Here is a 23,977-nt window from a genome sequence, read left to right on the forward strand (position 1 = left end):
GCTCCCACCTCCCCTGTCCCTCTCACGTGCCCCCTGGGTGCTGCTTTGGCAATGCAGGCTCCTGTTGCCAAGGCTAACTGTGTGTGTATGGGATAGTCCCTCCAGGTGGGGGATGGGGCACTACTGGAATTTGGGGGGGGGATTGGCAGCTGCCCCACTGTGCTCAGTGGAACTACTGTCCAAGCAACCAGGGCACCTATTCCCGCACAGGGTCAGAGCCCTATGCAGTAGCAGAAGCAGATGGAGGAGATACAGGTGATGTGCATGTCCACACACAGCGGATGGGTAAGAGTCATGTGGATGGCTATGGCATGCACCTTGGCGGGGATCCTGACAAATGGAGCCCCCCTCCATCTGAGGGACACAGACACCACCAGCATGGCTGTGCTGTTCATCATAATTGCACATGTCTCTCTATGGCATCTATGCAGGTGGTGGTTCAGCAGGGAAGAGACCTGGGGCGATGGCATTCCCGGGGCGGTGTGGTCTGGCTGCAGTGACCAGTGTGGATCCTGCCAGTCTGCCATGGAGCTGCCACCTCGCTGGTTTCGCTGGTTTCAGCCCAGCTCCTGCAGCATCCTGACGCAGGCAGCCATCTGCCCAGCAAGTCCACCCCGCTCACAGGCTTGATGTGGTAGGGACGGCTTGCCTCACCTCCTCATGGCTGCCCAGAGTAGCTTGCAAAGCCGCAGGGGCCCTACTGGACACCTCCTTACTATTCCCCTGCGGCTGCTCAACATTTGCAGCAGTCTACCAATCCGCCCCTCTCTTTTTGTCATTGAGCGGCTGAGACTTGCACCCCGTCCCTGCCAGCCCCCCCCCCACTCCATGCCACTCTGTGCCCCAACTCCTCCTCCTGCCCTCCTGCGAGTTCCCCGTAGGGCTTCCCGGAAGGAGCTTTCCTGCCCACAGTTGTCATGGTGACAACTGGACCTCTGTTTCTTTTAGCTTTTAGCCCTATGGCACCTTAAAGACTGACGACATGCAGTTCACAATGAGTGTTGGTGCGCTGCAACGCTCCTCTTCAGATGGCTGCATCAGACTGGCAGGGCCACCCCTCTGCCATCCCCACCCCTCCCCCTTCATACGCTGCTGGCTCCTCCATGCAGCTTGCACAGGGCGATGGTGGGGCTGATGGGTGGTCTGCTCCAGCAAGGGGGCAGGTCTCTCAGTCCCAGGGGCGGTGCAAGGGTTTGCCACGCTTGCGGCCGGCTGGGCGCCCCCCCTGCGCGCACGAGTGTGCGCGCGCACCGGCCTGCGTGATGACGTCACGCGTGACATCATCACGGGAGTGCACGCGCCGCCACGGCCCGATTGCTGCGGCGGGCGACCTCCGAGCTTTCCTGCTCGGTTGCCTGCACCACCGCACATGCCTGCCTGCGGTGGCTGCGCCTGGCCGGGGGCTTGTGCTGGCGGCGGCAGCGGCGCAGGGTGGGAGGGATAGGAGGCTGGTGCTTTGTGGCGCGCACTCCCTCCCGCTGCGCCTCCTCTGGTGCTCCCTCCGGCACCCCGCGCCTGCGGCCACCACCTACCTGGTCTCAGTAGGTGCGCCGGCCCTGCTGAGTCCCCACCCCCACCCCCTAGCACTGCCGGCATCTAAGAAGCCGTGCAGGAGGGCGGTGTGGGCCACAGGAGGCACAGGGTGGGTGGGGCGCAAGGGTCCAGCACAGAGGGATCATGCAGGGGTGTCTCAGCCAAGATGATGGATGTCTGGGTGGCCCATCAGCAGTGCCGTCCTATTGCCCTTTTGGGATCCACAGTATCTTTCCAGGGGGCCATGCCTGTCTGTGCAATATGGTCTGCCTGGTCCCATGTGGCTGGTCATGAAGTCAGGGCTCCAGCGGAGTGGGTGACGCCTGACGGCACGCCTCTTTTGCCTCTGCCCTCTTGGCTCAGTGGCTAGGTTTGAGCCTGGCCCCTATTTTCTCCTTCTGTCTCTTTCTTTTTTTGGGGGGGGGGGAAGGGGTTGCATAGCTTGAAGCAAGAATGGCTGTAGCTGGCCAGCACTTTTGCTGCAGGTCTGAGCCTTGCCGGGGGGCAGGTGGGCATCCTGCCTGCTGCCTGGGAGCCCTTCTCCTGTGAGCTATGCGGGAACACTCGGGCCATGTGCCTCGGTTGGGGCTGCAGTGGCTCTTCCCTCCTTGTCCTCTGGCAAGGGGAGGGGAGTGGCATTGAGGGGCAGTGGCCATGTCAGCTTTGGGTGGTCAGCTGCACGAGCATGTGCTACTCAGAGGAATGTCATGGGGTGCCACTGCCTAATTGGTGGGTTTTACCAGGGTTGCTGTGGACTCTGGTGTGCGTGATATACCGTTTGTGCCTTGCAAAGGCACATGTTGCCTTTCCTCCCTAGGGAATGTCTATAGGGATCAGACCAGCGCTGCCGATATTGTATTGGCAGCTGGCTGCCACCACCACCACAGGATTGGGCTGACAGTCCAAATGCTTGGGAAATCATCTGAAATACATCGCACAAGGACACTTTTTATTGGCTGAAGCTATTTCCTTATAGACTAACAGCACACCGTTGTGATAAACAATGAATGCTATTCAGGGCCAAGCTACAAGTGACGAATGACTTGTAGCTTGAATGACTTGAATGGCAAATGAACAGACTCACATGTATTCCTCCCTGTTCACTTGCGCTCCACTCTATCTACAAGTAACAAATGACACTTGAACGGCAAGTGAACAGACTCCCATGTATTCCTCCCTCTTCACTTGTGCTCCACTTGTGCTCCACTCGATCTACAAGCAACGAATGACACTTGAACGGCAAGTAAACAGACTCCCATGTATTCCTCCCTCTTCACTTGTGCTCCACTGGCGCTCCACTCGATCTACAAATGACGAATGACACTTGAACGGCAAGTGAACAGACTCACATGTATTCCTCCCTGTTCACTTGCGCTCCACTGGTGCTCCACTCAATCTACAAATGACGAATGACACTTGAACGACAAGTGAACAAACTCACATGTATTCCTCCCTCTTCACTTGTGCTCCACTTGTGCTCCACTCGATCTACAAATGATAAATGACACTTGAATGGCAAGTGAGCAGACTCACATGTATTCCTCCCTGTTCACTTGCGCTCCACTGGCGCTCCACTCGATCTACAAATGACGAATGACACTTGAACGGCAAGTGAACAAACTCACATGCACTCCTCCCTGTTCACTTGCGCTCCACTGGCGCTCCACTCGATCTACAAATGACGAATGACACTTGAACGGCAAGTGAACAGACTCACATGTATTCCTCCCTCTTCACTTGTGCTCCGGCGCTCCACTCGATCTACAAATGACGAATGACACTTGAATGGCAAGTGAACAAACTCACATGTATTCCTTCCTCTTCACTTGTGCTCCACTGGTGCTCCACTCAATCTACAAATGACGAATGACACTTGAACGGCAAGTGAACAAACTCACATGTATTCCTCCCTCTTCACTTGTGCTCCACTGGCGCTCCACTCGATCTACAAATGACGAATGACACTTGAATGGCAAGTGAACAAACTCACATGTATTCCTCCCTGTTCACTTGCACTCCACTGGCGCTCCACTCGTGTTTGAGTGGAATGCAAGTGGAGCGTAAGTGAACAGGGAGGAATACATGCGAGTCTGTTCACTTGCCGTTCAAGTGTCATTCATCACTTGTAGCTTGGACCTCAGGCTCTGTGTAATCCTATTGATTTCAGAACACCTTACTTAACTTTCCAATTGAATTCACTGGGATTTGAAAATGCTTGATTTTGATGTGTGCGTAGTATTTACAACAGTCTCATTAGACCATAAGGAGGTGGCCTCATTTAACCAGTCTTAATGGGTAATGATTCAGAGAATAATGCTTTCAATCCTATCTAGAATAAAAGTCATCCCTAGTATTCAAGAGATGTCTATTTGCACACCCTTTGTGCAGTAGAAAATTCCAGAATTCCTGTTGTGGTGGTGAGAAGAGAATCTGGTTTTCTGGAGACTGTGGTCTTGCTATGAAATGGTATGATATAAATGGTATGATATAACTTATTATAATCAAATCAGAAGTATCTTGTCTTTTGGAGAAATCTCTAACAAATAGGCTGTAAACTACATTACTCAAAAGGAAGTTCCAGTGTTTTCAATAATATTTCAATAGAGCTGGTTGTAATTGTATCAGATACATGTTACAGACCTATGTTATGCCTGCAGCACATACGTATCTGATTTAACCTTGTGTACGTTATGGAAAAAACATTGTGGCAAATGTTAACTGGCGTTGGAACATTTCCATGGCACACACAAATGAAAATATGTATCTTCCAAAGACATTAGCTTTAGGAGGTACGCACCACAAACGTGGGCCTATACCTCTCAAAATGGTGGTGTGTCCGGCAGCCTTTTTCCTCACAGCATGTGTTTAGGATGGTGCTGGTTTCTCTGTGTGTATTACTAGTTTGATCTGGTTAGCAGGCATTGCCAGCTTAACCCTACTGTTCAAGGAATGCTGCAAGGCCAAAAAACTTACTTCCTCTGAGCATATTCCTCAGAGTTAGCATTGCTTGGATAATTTGAAGGGGGACGTGGAGAGCTGGAATCATGTTAAATAGGGCTTTTTTTCTGGGAAAAGAGGTGGTGGAACTCAGTGGGTTGCCAGCACATGGGGCAACTCCTGGCGGGAGGTGGTGCCCCTGGTACCACATGCACACGCGCAAAGTGCATGCATGCTTTGGGACCACGCAATGACGTCACTTTGGGTCAGCTGGAACAAGGGGAGGAGTTTTTAAAAATTTAAATCGCCCTCAGCAAAAATGGTCACATGGCCGGTGGCCCCGCCCCCTGGTCTCCAGACAGAAGGGAGTTTAGATTGCCCTCCGCGCCATGCGGCGCGGAGGGCAATCTAAACTCCCCTCTGTCTGGAGACCAGGGGGCGGGGCCACCGGCCATGTGACCATTTTCAAGAGGTGCCGGAATGCCGTCCCGCCACATTCCGGCTGAAAAAAAGCCCTGATGTTAAAGGATGTTGCTTGCATGCTGAGTCATATCCGAGTGCCCACACGTCCCTGACCCAAGAGGCATGATTGTATAAATGCACAGAAACGGGCAATCTCCCTCCCTCTCACCCAACTGCATTCAGCTTGAAAATCTAGTTGCTATTCTGGCATCATGTCCACTACCTTCATCACACTGGGAAGAGTCGTAGAACTGCAGACAGAACGGCTTAAAAGGCATCTTCTTGATGCCAGGGGGAAAATTGCGATACATAAAAATCCCTCTTTGAAACTATCCTAGTAAAGAGAGTGGCAGAGTACTCTCCGTACCCGACCCCTTCCCCCCAATGCACACCATACCTACACTACAGAAATCACCAGTTCCAAGGCACCCTTGATTCCTCCAGCCCCAGCAGTTGCCAGCGAGGAGCCCGCACAAAAGCTTCTAAACTGGAAAGACGAGGGTATCAAGGGGAAAGAGAGAAAATCAAAGCACAGAAGAAGATCGGTTTATAAAGGGTGAAAGTTCTGAAGGCAGGAATATCCTTTCCTGAGCCTTTATAAAAATCATCACAGCTGTCCCCAACCAGGCAATGAAGCAGTTAAGATGCCCCATTGAGTTGCAATGAGTTCCCACCTCCTGGGCAGGGCTAGGAAGCCTTATAAAGCTCATAGCCAGCAGTAGAAAGCAGTGGGCTTAGGTGGGGGGAGCAGCAGGGAGTGTGGAGACCGGTCCTGCTGGCACAGCAATCCCCCCCCCCTCTGCTGTCCGCCTGCCTCATCATGTGGGAAGCTCGCTCGTCCTCCTTCTGGAGGGCTATCTTCGCCGAGTTCTTTGGCACCATGTTCTATGTGTTCTTTGGCCTGGGGGCTTCACTTCGCTGGGCCATCGGCCCCTTTAACATTCTACAGGTGGCACTGGCCTTCGGTTTGGTGGCAGCCACCATGGTGCAGTCTCTAGGCCACGTGAGCGGTGCCCACATCAATCCAGCCGTCACCATGGCTTTCTTGCTGGGCTCACAGCTCTCCCTCTTCCGTGCTGTCTTCTACATGGTGGCCCAGGTGCTGGGAGGAGTTGCCGGGGCAGCTGTGCTTTATGGAGTCACGCCACCGGCGCTGCGGGGTAACCTGGCACTCAACACGGTAACTGGATGCAGAGTTGTTTGGGAGAGCATTTCAGGAGGGTGGCATTCTCCAGTCTAAGACCTGAAGAAGTAACATGGCTACATTCAAGGGGCCTGTATAATGCTTTTAAAATTTGGGTTAGGTTTTTGGTGTCAGCTGTTCTCTTGCAGAGGCTTATCTGCATGACTGGTTTTGTAGCTGGGTGGGAACCAGATAACAGAAAATGCTATACTTACATACATCTGTGTATGTAAACTGGAAGGGGGGAAGAGACAGCACAATGGAGCGTAAGGATTGTGTAATTGTAACAGTTTGAGAGTTTTGTGCAAGAGGATGATGAGCAAAAGAAAGACACACTTGTGGTGTATTTATTTATTTATTTAAATAGATTTATATCCTGCACTGTTCAGAATCTGCCTGAGACTGCGATTTCATTTTCAGTATTTTGTGTGAATAATTTTCAGACGTCTAGTCATGTTAGTCTGTCACAGCAAAATTAACAGTAATCTTCTACCATCCTAAAGACTAGCAAGTTATCATTCTACCATAAGGCTTAGAGGACCGGTACCCACTCTTGGAGGCATGCTGACGAGAGGGCTCGGAGTCCCTGAGAGTATGCTTATGCTAGGATAAAGACTGGTTAGTCCTATAAAGTGCCACAAGACTCTTGTTTACTTTTCAAGAACCATCCAGTGACTGGTGATCAAATCCAGTGATGGTGGATACTGCAAACCAACTGTGATCATGTAAATTGATCCCCTTGAAAACTGGGAGAAAGATCCCTCTTTCCTTTGTTGCCTGATACACCAATATTGGAATTAGATCTCATGTGTAAGATTTTGCCTATTAAGAAAGTTTTCACCTATTAAACTAAAATGTGATGTTGAGGCTCCTCCTTCTTGCTGTGAACATGGATGTTGCTAGTGTCACACAGTTGGTGGAAGAGCAATCTTGCAGTCAACAGAGATTTTATATTTACATTACATATTAATTTATGAAAAAGGCTGGGCACATTTTAATATTTGCTCAAGAAAAAATAGTTTGAATGTTTGTGTGTGTTTTAGAGGGAAACACACTACCTCCTGGAGAAAATAAATTGTTTTGTCAGTGCCCATTGATGGAAAATTGCATCGTTCGGAAGCCTGTCACATGGTAGTCCTCTTCCAGAGCGATTGGTGTTATCTGGGCTCAAATTTCCTGCAGAGTCGATGTGCATCTTTTATGGCTATTCTCAGGCATGTGGTGGTTCTGTGCATTATAGTACTTCATATCTTCAGTTTAGGAAATGATCAATTTAGGAATGTTGCACTAAAGTTAGGGTAACAGAGCCACAGCTGTAAAGAAAAAGTACCTACCTCTTTTGATTAAAACTTTATGTGTGTGGCAAGGTTGCGAGTTTGTAATCAGGAGGACACAAATTCACTGAGTACAGAGAACAGTGATAAAGATAGTTAACAATTAAGAGATTTTAAAAGGACTGTGGACAGAGTTGTAACATTAGATCTGCAGTCACTGCTTCCGCTCCCCCCCCCCCCCGGTTGAATGAACCCAGCTTCCTTCATCCTTGCTATAATAAAGACAGTCATACCCAGCAATTCCAGCGGTGATCCAGTTGCTAATTTTATCTCCACTCCCATGCTTTAGGCAAACGGCCCACTTCCTAAAAATGTTTTTAACATGTCACACCAATTGTTTTTCAGTTTTTTTTAAAAAATGTGCATGCCATTGTAATAAAATTCCAAGAATTGGTTTGTAGCAGGGATACTTGAACACCCACTAGTTCAATTTATGTCCTTTTCACAGGTTGTAAACAGGGAAATGGTTTTTCAGTTATCAATCTGACTGTCAACCCCTTTGTGGCTGTTAAACAGGCTGTATTTCTTCATAACAGAGAAATACAGAGCAATCAGCTTTACCTGTAGACCTGCCTGCCATTATCCCACCTGTGCCACTGGAAGACTTTTTGAGTTTTTTAAACTGATAATTGCTGTTGCACTATTGTGAACTGTTGTCTTAACAATTTACTGCTGCAATTGTTGAAATCACAGCTTTCATTTTTTTAAAAAAGTGTCTAGCTCCTTTTGTGGAGTTATAAGGGGAAATGTACTGCCTGCATCTTTTCCTTTATAGCTCCACAACAGAAGGGGTTGGATGAGGTTGGACCCTTGGATCTATTCCACTAATGGTAGCATCTTCCTCTAGCATCAGGGGAAGGCACCTTGTACTGGAGGAAGGTGGTACAGTTAGCAGAATAAATCCAAAGGATCCAGCCCTTGTTTTTTAAAACTGAAATCTGGAACTTCAGAGATCATGACAAGGGATCATTAGAATGTTAGTTTGCAAAAGTGCAGTAGCGACTACTGATTTTCAAAAAATCTTTAAAAAGACTTCCAGTAGCATGTCAAGAGAAAAATGCAGGGAAAGTGGTGGATTGCTGCATGGATTCAGCCACAAGAAGTTAAATCAGTCTCAAATTATATAAATCAATCATAAATAAATGCTGTGTTTTAAAAAATCCTACTCTCCAGTTGTCATCTAGGCAGACTATTCTTAATGGCCACTAATCTGTTTGGATTGGCAGTGTTATGGTACATACTCAGTTTTGAAAAAAAAAACAATGCAGGTTTGGTAGGTGTTTGTGGCAGTTGGTCATGAACCAGACATGGTGATTGGCTCAGGTCTGGACAAACCTTTGAACACATTGTTTGGATTTTGAACATATTTGTTGTGAAACTAGCAGCACCCCTAGTTTGGGGATGGATGGAGAAGACATTCCTTGAGGAAGTTCTCCTGGGTGCCGGCTAATCAACACTCTTCGCTAGCCTCTCTGACTCCTGCAAATGTACAGAAATGTTTTCTCACTGAAAAGGAGGTCGTTTGTCTAACAAAAAGGGCGGGGAGTGTTCTTCCAGAGTTTCTCTGCCACTCAAATAATATTTCATTTGAATGTACTTTAAAACACTAAATTATGAGGAAGAAAATCGTGAAGGTGAGGTTGGCCTGTGTCTGAGGTGTGGCGGGGTGAAAAGGGAAAGCAGTGAGTAGAAGACCATGATGGATGGATATAAACTGGAGGTTCTTTAAAGGGGAAGTTGGTTGATACAGCTCTGAAGGTGGAGACAATAACAAAAGTTGCTTCCATACGAAAGTTTTGTTCCACTTTTCCTCCCGTTCCCCCCCCCCCCAAATGCAGCAGTTCTTTTAAGGGCTTCTGCATGACATCAGCGTTCATCCACCTTCAAGGTGTTCTCTGGGTCTGCTACATGTTTTCACAAACATGTTGCTATGATCTTTCTATAAGGATTGTATCAAAAGTAGGTTTAGGAAATTTGTATCTTCCTGTCCAGTGTTTAGACAGGAAAGTACAGATCTCCACCACCACCCTCCGCCCCAATCTGGGTGCCACATTCAGCCCTATTTTCCCCTTGTGCCTGCCATCCCACTCACTTCCTCACCACCAGCAGGCTTTTTACTGGCTATTCTTTTTGATTAGCAGGAGGGCTTTTTTTCTGGGAAAAGAGGTGGTGGAACTCAGTGGGTTGCCCTCGGAGAAAATCATCACATGGCTGGTGGCCCCGCCCCCTGATCTCCAGACAGAGGGGAGTTGAGACTGCCTTCCGCGCCGCTTGGCGGCGCGGACGGCAATCTCAACTCCCCTCTGTCTGGAGATCAGGGGGCGGGGCCACCAGCCATGTGACCATTTTCAAGAGGTTCCAGAACTCCGTTCAACCGCGTTCCAGCTGAAAAAAATCCCTGATTAGCAGTAGATATATTGTTATTGCATCATATACATTATAAGGTGGTGATGGAAAGTGCTGTCAAGTTGCAGCTGACTTTTGGCAACCCACCAGAGTTTTCAAGGCAAGAGACATTCAGAGGCAGTTTACCACTGCTTGCCACTTTGTAGCGACCCGGACTTCCTTGCTGGTCTCCTATCCAAGTACTAACCAGGGCTGGCTCTGCTTATCTTTCAAGATCTGCCAAGTGCAGGCTAGCCTGGGCCATCCAGGTCAGGGATATCAACAGCTACTAGCTTTATTTTTAGAAGGGGGGCAAAAAGCACTCTAGCGGCAGGCATGAGGGGATACTACGGGGAATACTTCCATGCGGAAGTTCTGTTATGACTGCAAACTCCTCTGCATTCTCAGCAGCAGTGAGAGTCATCCCCATGTGGAAACAACCAAATACTTAAAAAATAATCCAGAGAACATAAGTGTGAAGGGTGAGAAAGCGCAGCATTGCCTAGGTTCGGCAAGACAGGCAAGGGAAAGGAGTATCTTGCAGCCCATTATCTGACACACCTTTGGCCATCTGCAGATGTTTACTCCAGATGCATTATTCTGTAGTGTCTCGCCTTGTGATGGATGGTGGGAATAGATGGCCTTTTGGTCCCCACCAGCCCTACAATTCTTCCAAAATGCATAAAGCCAAAGGGAGGATGACTGCATACAGCTGGTTAAAGAAGAAGGACATGTCGACACGAATTCATTTTTTCTAATTAACGAGTGATGTACATAATTACATGATTTCTAACAGATGGCTCTCAGAAGCTGAGAAATAGTGCCATGTATTCTATCTTAGCCTCTGGAGACTTTGATCAACTAAAGCAACTCTTCTGTTGGAGTGAGAGCCACTCAAGTCTTTGGAGGACGTCTCCGTAGGCTGGAGGAAGGCTTCAAACTTTGCTCAGCGGGGTGGTAGGATAGCAGCCATTGTCAGAAGAACCCAAGTGCAGCGGACTTGACCCTGGGACCTGTGTGTTGTCAGGTACCACCCAACTCTGGTCAAAGGAAGGAACTGTAGAGAGATCAACCACCAACTCTCTTCAGCAAGAGGGCAGCGCCATTCAAGGGGTACTCCTTGCCTGTACATAGGCTTCCAAGATCAGAGGTATGAGCAGGGCTTTTTTTCAGCGGGAACGCAGTGGAACGGAGTTCCGGAACCTCTTGAAAATGGTCACATGGCTGGTGGCCCCGCCCCCTGATCTCCAGACAGAGGGGAGTTGAGATTGCCCTCCGCGCCAGCTGGCGCGGAGGGCAATCTCAACTCCCCTCTGTCTGGAGATCAGGGGGCGGGGCCACCAGCCATGTGACCATTTTCTCCGAGGGCAACCCACTGAGTTCCACCACCTCTTTTCCCAGAAAAAAAGCCCTGGGTATGAGCATCTCTGGGACTCTTCACTGGCTACAGACTTCTGACTTCTTTATTGCCCTTCTGGCTGTTCCTCTTTTCCCTTGCTTCACCTCTGCCTTGCCCTAGTCAGCCTTGAATGTGACTAAAAACTAGTCTGGCAAGTAGGACCTATGAAAATAAATCTTGCAGCACATTATTTGACACATCTTTGGTCATCTGTAGATGTTCACTTCCCAACCAGTTTTTTAACAGCACCACAAACATTTGCTAGGCACAGGACAGGTACAATTAAAGTCAACTTGGGCCTAGGAGAATGAATAAGATGGGCCTCTGGACACAACTTCAGTAATTATGCAATGATAGTTTGATTGGTCGCATCAGTCGGGGCAAAATCAAGCGCTGACTTCTGCTGTTCCCTTATAGCTCTCTTTTTGTGTGTCTCCTGGCTGCAGATACACCCCAGTGTAAATGTGGGCCAAGCTACCATCGTGGAGATCTTCCTGACCCTGCAGTTTGTCCTCTGCATCTTTGCCACCTATGATGAGAGACGCAATGGGCGCATGGGGTCTGTGGCGATGGCTGTGGGATTCTCACTCACTCTTGGACACCTCTTTGGGGTAATGACGTGCCAGAAATATGAGCAGGAGCAGCTGTAATCTATTTGCGTGGCAAGGCTGGGCTAAACGAATAAGCACCTTGCCTCCCCGATAAAACCTATGCAGCAGTGTCCTCACCTCACTTTCCATTTTGTGAAACAACAAATCACTCAGAGCCAAGCTACAAGTGACGCCTTACACAGGTTGGACACTTGTCAGCTTACCTCAAGTTTTGATGGGAAATGTAGGCATCCTGGTTTTACAGCTTGGCTCTCCATTACAGCTGCAAGACCAGGATGCCTACATTTCCCATCAAAACTTGAGGGAAGCTGACAAGTGTCCAACCTGTATCAGGCATCACTTGTAGCTTGGCTCTCAGTTGCCTTGTGTCTTAACTGTAACATGCCTTGCTGGCAAGATCCCCAGGGCAGGCATTTAGAACCTCTAGCACAATATGTGCTCCATAGTCTTGCCCACTCACAGTGGCCATATCTGGAAATAAAAATGGTAGTACAATGGTGTGACACATAAAATGACTCTTTGCTGTCAACTAAAGTTTTTACAACGCTATGAGAGGGTTCTGAGAAGACTAGGGTTCTAAATATAAATTCCACCCAGCCTTTAGTAGGGGAAATTGGATCAACTTGGGGTTCAGAGATGTGGGGTATCTGGAATACAGGGAGAACCCTCTCTCCATCCTGACCCTGCTGTCTTGCAGATATATTACACAGGAGCTGGCATGAATCCTGCCCGATCCTTCGCCCCTGCTGTTATCACCCGCAATTTCACCAACCACTGGGTAAGCAAAATGTTTATGGGGTAAGAAGGTAGGTGTAAATAATCAGGTGTGTAATGGTTGTGGAAATGACTCTGAAATGACTAAATCTGACTCAAATTCCGTCACGACTTTGCTTCGTACATGCCATGAAAGACATATACTTCGATCTACAGCAACTGGTCACTAGGTACAAGGGGTGAGGTTGGTCTGAAATAAAGCAGTGTCTGGATCAGTTGTGGTGAAGAAGCACTCTGTGGTGCTATGCTGCCCCAGTGTAATGAGTGTGTGTGTGTGTGACAGGTGGTAGTAGCGGAAGATTCCCTACAAGGGGTATGGAGAGTCCACTTCTGCTGGTTGCCCTGAAAGGGGCACAGTTTTTTATCTGTTTTCATAATTGATTTTAAGTTGTATTTTAATCAATGTTGTACCTCGCCCTGAGCCCACTTGTGGGGAGGGTGGGTTAAAAATAAAATAATAAATAAATAAATGTCAGCAGGATCTAGAGATATGAGCTTGGAACCGCACACTGTTGGATATTGTGCTACTGTAACATAATCCAACCACTGCATTTTCTTGGCCATATAGGAAAATCCAGGAGGTGAAGGATTATCATCATTTTGCACACTAATCGTCAAGTGGCCCCCAATCTGTGAATATCTAAACCTGCAGATTGAGGCCACTTGGGAACATAACCCATGTTTCTGCAATCTTAGCGGACTCTGCAGGGTTGCAGAAAAATGTAAAAACAGAGCCAAGCTACAAGTGACGAATGACACTTGCCTGGCAAGTGAACAAACGTGTATTCCTCCCTGTTCACTTGCTCTTCACTTGCTCTCCACTTGATCAAGTGGAGCGCAAGTGAATGGCAAGTGAACAAGGAGGAATACCCATGAGTCTGTTCACTTGCCAGGCAAGTGTCATTCGTCACTTGTAGCTTGGCTCACAGACAAAAACAAAATTGAGGGGGTTTAACTCCCAAAAGAAAGAGCTCTCTCAAAAACAGTCCTTGTTGCTCTTCTCTTTTAGAAGCCTCTGTATAGGTTTTTGGGGTTGAACTCCCCCCAAACACTGAGTTATGTGCATGCACAATCCTTAGGTCCCAAGGAACCACGTGGCTGCTGGGTGATCCAAATGAGCTGGCCAAAGTAAAGCATGGCCAAGTGAAATGGGGTGCACAGCCATCGGAGGAACAGGACCCATCCTTGCAGCCAGGCCTCACCTCTTCCCAGGCCCAGGCTCCGTGGCTGAGAGCCCAGCTGCTGCAAGGGAGTGTCAGTTCTAGGGACGGCAGTCCATGGCAGATAAATCCCCAAACCCCTCACAGCGAGTACTCCAGGATCTTGGTTGAAAAGGTTTTATTATAGAGATCTATTAAGTTCACAGGTCCTTCCAAAGATGAATAGGAAGGACCTGTGAACTTAATGGATCTCTATAATAATAATAAAAAAGGTTTATTATTATTATTATTATAGAGATCCATTAAGAGCTCCATTAAGACCCTGGAGTACTTGCTGTGAGTGGTTTGGGGATCTATCTGTCATGGACTGCCATCCCTAGAACTGACAGGGAGAGAATCTGAGGGAGAGATGGGACGGCCAGGTCACCCTAGCAACCGGTGGGAGGGGGCCCTGGTACTCTGCTCCTGGCTGGCGCATGATGGTGTCGCTTTCAATCCTCACACTTTAAGAACTGACCTTTTGGGGGGTGAAATTCCTGCAGCCACTGAGATGATGTCAGTTCCATCTGTGAGTGTGTGCCCCCTCCCTGTTTGCCTGAGTTGCCCGCCAGTGGTGGGTGATCACCGGGCATCTTGTCACATCCTGCTGATTGGCAGGCAGAAGGGCATCTGAGAGTTTGCCTGCCACCAGTGGGCATCTGACAAGGCTAGGGAAAATGTCTTTGGGACTGGGGGAGGAGGCAAAGGGGAAGGATTTTTAGATGGCTTGCACGTGGGAAAGTTGTTTGAAAGGGGCGAGCAAAGGGGAAGAGTCTTTGCAAGGGAGGAGGAATCTTTGGAAAGCAGGGGAAACAGAAACGGGGAAGGATCTTTGGTAAGGGCGGGAGGAGGAACTGAGAAGGATATTTCCAAGGAGAAAAGCAAAGGCAGGCCTCCCTGCAGCTGCCCTTCCCCACCCCAATATCAGTGCCGCCACCACCACCTCTCTGCAATCACCAGACCCAGCACAGCTCTCGATTCTGTCACCCCGACACAATCTACAAGGTTTTATTGCAGGGTCCACTGATAATATAATAACCAAGGATATTTGGATCTGGCTTGACAGGAAAGCAGAATGCCAAATGAAAATGTTAAATAGAAGTGCTGAAACTTTTTCTAAAAATTAAACAAAAAGCTGGTACCTTGTTCTTTCTAGGTATGTGCACCAGTTTCCCCCCCCCCCCGAGACATTCCAGAACACCTCGTTCAGCCCAAACCTCGTCCCGAGTGCTGTCCTTGTTTCTGCTTCTTCTGCAAAACCATTGAGTTCCCGAGCATATTATGTTCCATTTTGAATCTGAAAGTGATACAGTCCAGACTCAGGGATACTGTACCTGTGAGAACTAGAGTCCAGTGGCTCCTGAAAACCTAACAAATCTATTGCAGTTTTCTAAATTAAAAAAAAATCTAACATTACTAACAAGATTATATTTATCATCGTGAACATTTCAGTCCTTCTCAGTTACTTTCAGTCTATACTCATTTAAATGAAGTAATTAGCAAGGACTAAATCTGCATAAGATTACACGGATAGTCTAGTGAATTATATTTTATACAGTATAAAAGGGGAATAATAAGTGACACAATCCATCCAGGGCCGAGCATTTTAATATCCCCATTGTCCTGAAAGGGAAACAGTCTATGCTCAATCAGCGCCTTTTTGGTTTAAAAAGGTGCCAGTATTCATATATAAGGCTTCAATGATTTTCATCCATTCCCCCCTCAGGACTTGAGAGAACTCCCAGAGAGGTGCTGATACTTGGTACCAGGGAGTGCTTCCACACAAAAAAAGCCCTGCACTTAACTTTCCCACTGAAATTAAGAGAATTACTGTGGAAGCCTAACCATGTTTACTCAGAAGTAACACTCAGTGAGCTCAACAGCACTTGCTGCTGGGTAAATGAGCCTAGCCTTGTAGCCTTAAAGTACATAATAGCAGTAAAGTGCCTGCAACCACCAGGGCTGTGCTAAAGATAAAAATGCAGGCCAGATGCTCAGTCCCCATCCTGCCCTCTGAGGGATTTGCTGCCTCCAAACTCTCCAGCCTTTTCCCCTCTGAGCCCCCCAAGATCTTTATTTAACTTTTCTTTAGAAGAGTCAGTCCTGCCACCACCTACCCCCACAGTCAGCTGGGACCAACATGGGAAGCTGATTGGTTGGCCACAAAAGTCTCTCTCTGGGCCAAGCTAGAAGTGACGATGACGAATTACTCTTGAATGGCAAGTGAACAAACTCATGTGTATTCCTTCCTGTTCACTTGCACTCCACTTGCACTCCACTTGCACTCCACTCGATCACATAGTGCAAGTGAACAGGGAGGAATACACGCGAGTCTGTTCACTTGCCATTCAAGTGTAATTCGTCACTTCTAGCTTGGCCTGCTTTCCAGCTTTCTTCAGTCAATCTTGTAGGATTTATCCAGGAGTGTCCTGCCTGGCTGCTGAATGGTGTATTGGGTACTTTCAAACCTTGCTGGCTGCTATGGAAAATAAGCAAATGGAGATGTTACTGCTTTAGCAAGCCACAGAGGAAAAGAAGAGCATGGGCCACAGTGGTCACAGGCTTACTTAATTAGAAAATATTGGACAATCCCAGTGGCAAGCGAAAAGTCTTAGGATAGTGATAGATCAGCAGTCGCCATCTTTGGAATTCCCTTCCCAATGGAGATTGGTCTGTCTCCCTTTATCCTCTAGCGGGTGAAGAAGACTGCTTAGTTTTGTTTCGTATTCTCTCATTAACTCTTATTAGCCCTACTCCTGGTTTCCATGTTTGTATGTGTTTGTGTGTTTTCTTTGATTGTTTTAAATATAGTGTGTGTGTATATTTGTATTTTAAATGCTGTTTTTAATATTTGAAAGGTTTTAATGTTTTACATGTTTTAAAGTTCACCACTTTGGAGACCCTGAGTTGCGTCAAAAGGTGGCAGAGAAATGATTTAAATAAATAAAAAGTAAAATGGTGCCTGGATGCCTTGGCACCCATCCACATGTTTACTTCTTCTCCAAAGCGAAGAGCCAATTCTGGCATTCCTTCAACTCACTGGAGCAGGAGATGCTTCAGAAGAGCTGTGGAAGCACCCCTTTTGTGTCCGTAACAGGGAGCAGGGGACCCACTGCCTCTTACCTGGCCAGTGGTGCAGGGAGGAGGTGCGGGGAATGGTCCTTCCTGGGAGCTCTGGAACTTGCTCCGGTGTGCTCCAGAGCGTTCATTGTTGCACCGGGAATGACATCCTTTCCAGTGCGCATGGCGCAACTCAGTGGGTTGCCCTCGGAGAAAATGGTCACATGGCCGGTGGCCCCACCCCCTGATTTCCAGACAGAGAGGAGTTGAGATTGCCCTACGCGCCAGATAAGAGAGCTGAAATCAGATGGAGAGAGGCTTTGCTTCCCTTTGTGTAGACATATTTCTTTTGCTGGATTTGTTCACCCATTGTTCTCACAAGTATGACATAGTTTGGAAGCAAGGCAAAACCTTTTGAAATCAGTTTAGCGCAAACAAAAAGGGGATGTATTTGAACAGTCCAAGCAGCAATGGCTTTTTAAACCATCTTCAACTCTGGAGGTGGGGGAGAGTCTGTCTTCAGCCTGAGGAACGATCTACACGATGTAGAATGAGGGGGGAAGAAGGCAGATGAGTTCTTATGTGATGGATAGGCTCTACCAATTCAGATCAGATATGCTAAGCCGCAGATGATCTGCTGTATAAAAAATAAACTTAGGTAAGTTTTTTTTACAATCCACTAGAACTGCAAGGGGGAAAAAAACCCTAAATCTTTCTCCTAATGCACCAATTCTTCAGTCGGAGGCTTTTTTCCCACCTGGGAAGGAATTTTTTCACATTTTCCCCAGAAAGTGACCCCCCCTCCGAAATGGATCAATACGTTTCTACCATCTCATTTGGTCGCACATGCAGATCTACTGGCCACAGAGTCATCTTGTTGAATGTGGGATTGGATTGAGCTGGTAGTATTATGAACTCTTCCACTACAGACTCCAGGTTTGCAGGAGTGGTCATATATTTTAATAGCCCCCCCCCACATAAAATGCTCCCTGCATGGATGGAACGAGGATGTTAGAGAGAGGACTGCTAAATATTTCTCCTCAATGTGTTATCTTTATTCTTGCATGCAAAAAAAAAAATATTTAAATCTGAAACAGAATTTCAAAATGCCATCCCCTTTTTGGTCTTGTTGTACCCCATGTTGTTTCCCCAAAATAGTACACGTTGGAAAATATTATGGGATGGGGAGAGGCGAACTCCCCTTCTTTGTGTGTCTTGTGGTTCTGATCGTAATCGGACCTATTCTGTCTATATGCTACCTATTCTGTTTAACTACCATCTCAGGCTCTTGGAAGACATTTCCTTTCTTACAATGCTATTTCTATGTATTTTAGAATTTATTTAGGTTACTTCTTAACCATTTCTCTGCGCTCACTGCTCCCTTTCTGGATGTGTTTCTTCCTCTCCTTTGTAGGTGTATTGGGTCGGACCCATAATCGGTGGTGTGATGGGCGGCTTCTTGTATGACTTCATCCTCTTCCCCCGGATGCGCGGCATTTCAGAACGCCTCTCTATCCTCAAAGGGGACCGGCCAGTTGAAACCAGTGCTCCCCCAGAGCCTCCTGGGGAACCTGTTGAGCTGAAGACGCAAGCACTATAAACAGTGGCCTAGGGTGACCATACCATAGCATACATATACCCCTCCTCCGGGGAGAGAGGGGGCAGAAACAACTGGCCCAGTATCCAGACTGTTATTGCTCCTGGCCAGTAGGAAGTGGTGTCTTAGGGGACACAGATCCGAAGGGACAATTTGTTATCCGGTCTCTCTCTTTCAAAAAAAAAATTAAATACCCGGAACAATAGAATGGGGAGAGTGGGTGGGATTGGGAGTGAAGGGGAATGTCATTGCCTGATTTTTAAACCATTTCTTTTGCGGTGAGAAATTTTGGAAACAGTTTTGTGGGGAAAGGTATAGGAAAGCTAATTCCTCCGGATCTTCCCTTTTGAATTCCTGCAAAATGACAAGAGTTGCCTCTCTGTGTGTAACTACCTGTGTGCAGCCCTTGCCAATTAGGCACTGGGTCTCTGTGTGTGTGTGTGTGTGTGAGGGAGAGGTGGGGAGGGAGAGGGAGAGAATATAATGCTTTTCTGGCATTATGTTTCTCATGCTGCAGTCACATGTCGCAGGAGACAGCACTTGGTACAACCAGCTTAGTATGTACAATGACCATTTTATCCAAAAAGGGCAATGTGTGTATTTTGCAGCTTCAGAACATGTGAATGTCTACCCCGCAAAATCCAGGCTTTGAGTAATGTGTACAAAACTCAAAATATACTCATTGCTCTTTTCAGAAAAAATGGCGATTGTGCATCGGCAAACGATCGTGCTGGGCAGTCTCTGAAGCAGCTGAAGAGGGCTAAGGAAAGACGGCCCCAAACCCTGTTCCTGTCCCCAGTCAAGTCACTTTCTGCATTTCAGCTCGCGGCTAAATGATACAGGAGAGGCAAGCCTTCTCAAAGTCACATGGACTCTTGAGGGATTCACCTTAAAATCTGCTTAGAGCCAAGCTACAAGTGACGCCTGACACAGGTTGGACACTTGTCAGCTTCCCTCAAGTTTTGATGGGAAATGTAGGCAGTCTGGTCTTGCTGCTTGGCTCTCCATTTAATTGAAGTTTACAGAGCGGCAGTCTATGGGAGGGAGAACATGCGGTCGGGAGGGAAGTGTAGACGTTGGGCTCTCGCTGGGTGCCCCCCTTCCCCTCTGCTGGGTGTGTGTGTGGGGGGGGGGTTCTATAAACTTCAATTAAATGGAGAGCCAAGCTGTAAGACCAGGACGCTTACATTTCCCATCAAAACTTGAGGGAAGCTGACAAGTGTCCGACCTGTGTCAGGTGTCACTTGTAGCTTGGCTCTAAGTTGCTCAGCACAGCTAGGAGCACTGTGGGTGGGGGGGCTTCCACCATTCCTCCTCATGCTGTTTTCCCTAGTGGAAATTGTGGCAGGCCCATAGATCAGCTGATAACACATGTAATACTCTGCAGTGTGCTCATGAGTTGCGTGCTGCTGGTGGCTGTGTTATCTAGCACACGGTCGAAAGACCAAACTATTCTTTACACATTATCGTTGCCCTTTCGTCTCCTTCTGTGGTGCAAATAATCTAGCCCCTTCCTCGTCTCTGGGCCAAGCTACAAGTGACGAATGACACTTGAACGGCAAGTGAACAGATGCACATGTATTCCTCCCTGTCCACTTGCACTCCACTTGCACTCCGCTTGATCACATAGTGATCACATAGTGATCAAGTGGAGTGCAAGTGGAGCACAAGCAAACAGGGAGGAATACATGTGAGTCTGTTCACTTGCCAGGCAAGTGTCATTCATCACTTGTAGCTTGGCTCTCTGTGGCTTGTCCTTGGCCAGCCTAGAGGCCTAGTCCCAGGGTTCTGGAAAAGCAGCAGAAATGAAAAGGTGGCGCATCCCATTCTCTCCCAGTTCCTCTAAGCAGCTGCCTTGAAGGTCTTCAACTCACAGAGAAAGAAGGGAGAGAAGGGGGACTGTGTGGGTACTTCCATGTGGGAAAAGAAGTGTTTTTGCTGCATACTTGTTCACGTATGTGTCTGCACACGTATATGAGTGTGTGAGAAAGAGATACTGGGAAACATGGCAGGCATCCTGGGATTTGGATCACTGACCAGTTTAAATTTACACTATTGCCTTAACACACACACACACACACACCCCGCAAGAAAAGAAGGGGTCCTCATTCAATTTCTATTGTCTGGAGCTGAAAGTCAGCTCTTTAGGGATTGCCTTTTTCACCCTAGGACAGGATGATTAGGGCAGTAGGGTTCACTGTTTAGAAACTAGAGAATCTTGCGGAGAGATGTGGTGTCAACCAGTAAGAGTAAAGCATTTGAATCCGCTCCCAGATTAATTTTTCTTTGTGCAATCTCAGCGATAGATACAATTGAAATATACACAGCCAATACACCACAGGCTGCATGCCCACAATGGGGCTCAACACCAATATTCCCAGGCAGATCAGTGTAATCCGGGGTAGACAACAGGCTAACAATAGAGAGGTCTTTAGAGCATTCAAAGCACATCACATGTAGTAGCTCCATAATTCTCTCAATGGCCTGGTAAGGCAAGGTTGAGAAGCCAAACCAGATGCCTTTTGGCACCCTCCCCTTTCTCTCTCTTGTGCAGGGAGGCTTGATCCTCAAGTGCAAACCTCCGGTTAGTAAGTGGTACTGTTAAACTGGCAGAGGACACATCGGCAGGAGACAAATACCTGTCACTTCTCCCCGGCAAGTTCATTGTTGTGAGTCGTCTTTTAAGCTGCAAGGCTGTAAATAAGTCCTAGCGACGACTTTGCCCTGGACCTACTTCTGAAGAGGCAGTTCCTGGAACAGGTTATGTGCACCTGTATAGATCAGCACTCCTGGATTCCCCACTCAGTATTTTTACAACACCTCACCTGTCACCTTCTTTCACCTGTCTATGAAAACGGGACTGTTTGGGGAACACCCAGGGCTTTTTATCTGGAAAAAGGGGTGGTGGAACTAAGTGGGTTGCCAGCACTGGGGGCAACTCCTGGCGGGAAGTGGTGCCCCTGGTACCACATGTGCACGCACCAAGTGCGCACACATTTCCAGGACCATGCAGTGATGTCACTTTGGGTCAGCTGGAACAAGGGGGGAGTTGCGGTGCGGAGGGCGATCTAAACTCCCCTCTATCTGGAGATCAGGGGGCGGGGCCACCAGCCATGTGACCATTTTCAAGAGGTGCTGAAACTCCGTTCCACCGTGTTCCAGCTAAAAAAAAGCCCTGAGAACACCCATTTCCACCTTGCCTTGCTTGTGAAATGCCTTCTGTCTGAAGAGACAAGGAAGCTGTCACGAAGACTTTCTTTTAAAAAGTGAAAGCCTCATTCAAATTAAAACAATAAAAAGGAGCACAAACCATGGCAAAACAAATGTTAAGCTGACAAAAGAGAAAAAAGAAGAATTTTTTTGAAGAGATTGCTGTTAAAAACATGAAAACAAACAATGCAAACTTCTTTAGATACATTAGAATAGGGATGTTAGGTGATTAAAGATTATGGAAGGTAGATAGATATTTTGCAGAGGCTCAATATTTGGGAGTAATAACTGTACACTTATATAGTAACTGCATGCTTATATACCGCTCTTCTAGACAGATTAGTGCCCCACGCAGAGCGGTGAACAATGTCAGTGTTATTATTATCCCCACAATACAGCTGGGGAGCTGGGGCTGAGAGGAATGGCCTACCCAAGTCCACCTACTGAGCTCATGGAAGTAGTGGGATTCAAACCAGTAGAGTGTGGATATGCAGCCCAACCACTTAACCTCTACACTATAGCAGCTCTCAAGTCAGGTTCTAGGATCTCACTTTTGGATGGCTAAATGTAGTAGTTTCAAAGGAGAAACGATAAAAATGGAGGGAGCTCCTTTCCTCTTTCCAAAGTCTTCTGGCACGTACGGGTGAATTGATGGTGTGGAAGAAGACTGCTTTTTGTCCTGCTAAGCTTTGAAGTAGGCAAAACAGCACAAGAAATTTGCAGTATAGGAATTCTCCATCTCACTCTTTGGTATGTGAGCTGGAAGACTCAGGACGGAGTTCAAGTTTCGGTTGGTGACCATAAATAATGATTTGGCTCCTGTCTTTCATATATAATTGATCTTTTATTGCATCATTAGAATCACTCTCCCTACTGAAGGACTGGAAAGAAGCTACTGTAACACCAGTTTTTGAAATGGGATCTAGGAGGAAGCCTGAAATGACAGGCCCATCCCCGATATATTTACTAAAACCATTGTTAAGGTGAGAATTATTAAACATATAGAAGAACAAGCCTAGTTTGCTGATGAAGAATCATCATTGTTTTTGCAAAAGAAGTCCTGACTCAACAAAATTTATGATGTTTAGAAAGTGTCAAAAGACATGTAGATAGGGGCAATGGCACAGACTTCCAAAAAGCTTTTTAAAAAATCTCTTACCGAAAGCTCCTCAGTAAAGTTGTTAGTAATGGAATAAGAGGGCCGTTCCTTTCATGGACTGGTAACTCGTGGAAAAACAGAAAGCATGTTTGAAAAAATGTTTGAAAAAACATATACAAGGCATGAGCAGAGATAAAGTCAAGTCTGCAGATGATATCAAATTATCCAGGAAGACGAACACTCAAGCAGTCTGCAAAAAGCACCAAAAAGATCTCTTCAAATTAGACGGATGAGCAAGAAAATGGAAAATGAGATTCAATGCAAGAAAGAAGAAACTTATGAACACTGGAGCAAAAATCCCAACTGGGGTAAATATCTCAGAACACAAATGGTATCTCAACCGGCTGTTGTGACTACTAATCAGGAAAAATACATTGGGGTCATGGTAGACAGCTCAATTAAAACATCAATTAACAGTACAATCTTAAACACTTACACCCTTCTAAGCCCATTGACTTCAATGGACTTAGAAGGGTGAAACTCTGCTTAAGAAGAGTGCACGGTTAGTGTGGTGCATGGATGAATAAGGCAAATTCCGTGTTAAACAGTTAGTTGCATAATGCCTTTACATAAATTGTATGCGTATAGTTTGGTCACCTCCTCAAAAAGGATATCCTGGAACAGAAAAATGGCAAATAAATTGGTCAGTGGGTTGGAGCATCTTCCACATGAGGACAGACTGAAATGTATGAGGATTTTTGGTTTAGAAATGACACAAACTGGGGAACGGATATAATAGAAATGTACAGAATTGTAAGTTATGTAAAAAATGGATGGAAAGTACTTTTTCTCCCTCATAATAACCGAATTCAGGGCCTAGTCAAACTGATCTGTAGTAAAATCAGGATAGACAAAAGGAAATGAATAATCAAAGGATGGAATTCAAATACTACTAGATGTAATGGCTAAAAGATGACTTTGAATGGAGATTAGACATGATAATGAAAGATAAGTATATCAATTGTGATGGTAGCTGAATGGAATCTCCAGGTTCAAAGGCAGCATGTCATTAAATGTTAGTTGTAGGAAAGCAAATGATGGGAGAATGCTGTTGCAAACTACTCAAAAGCATCTGGCCAGAAACTGTTGCAAACAGGAGGCTGGACTCGATAGACCCATGGGCTGACCCATTCA

General features: G+C 46.9%; 1 protein-coding gene across 1 annotated transcript; it reads left to right on the forward strand.

Moving 5' to 3' along the window:
• Nucleotides 1-5,752: 5,752 nt before the first annotated feature.
• On the forward strand, nt 5,753-18,477 carry LOC129328389 (lens fiber major intrinsic protein). Its single transcript, XM_054977420.1, has 4 exons — nt 5,753-6,112; nt 11,680-11,844; nt 12,542-12,622; nt 18,292-18,477. Exons 1-4 carry the CDS (start codon nt 5,753-5,755, stop codon nt 18,475-18,477), a joined length of 792 nt encoding a protein of 263 aa, XP_054833395.1.
• Nucleotides 18,478-23,977: the final 5,500 nt, after the last annotated feature.

The sequence above is a fragment of the Eublepharis macularius genome, chromosome 4, assembly GCF_028583425.1.
Source record: "Eublepharis macularius isolate TG4126 chromosome 4, MPM_Emac_v1.0, whole genome shotgun sequence".
In the NCBI taxonomy this organism is placed as follows: domain Eukaryota; kingdom Metazoa; phylum Chordata; class Lepidosauria; order Squamata; family Eublepharidae; genus Eublepharis; species Eublepharis macularius.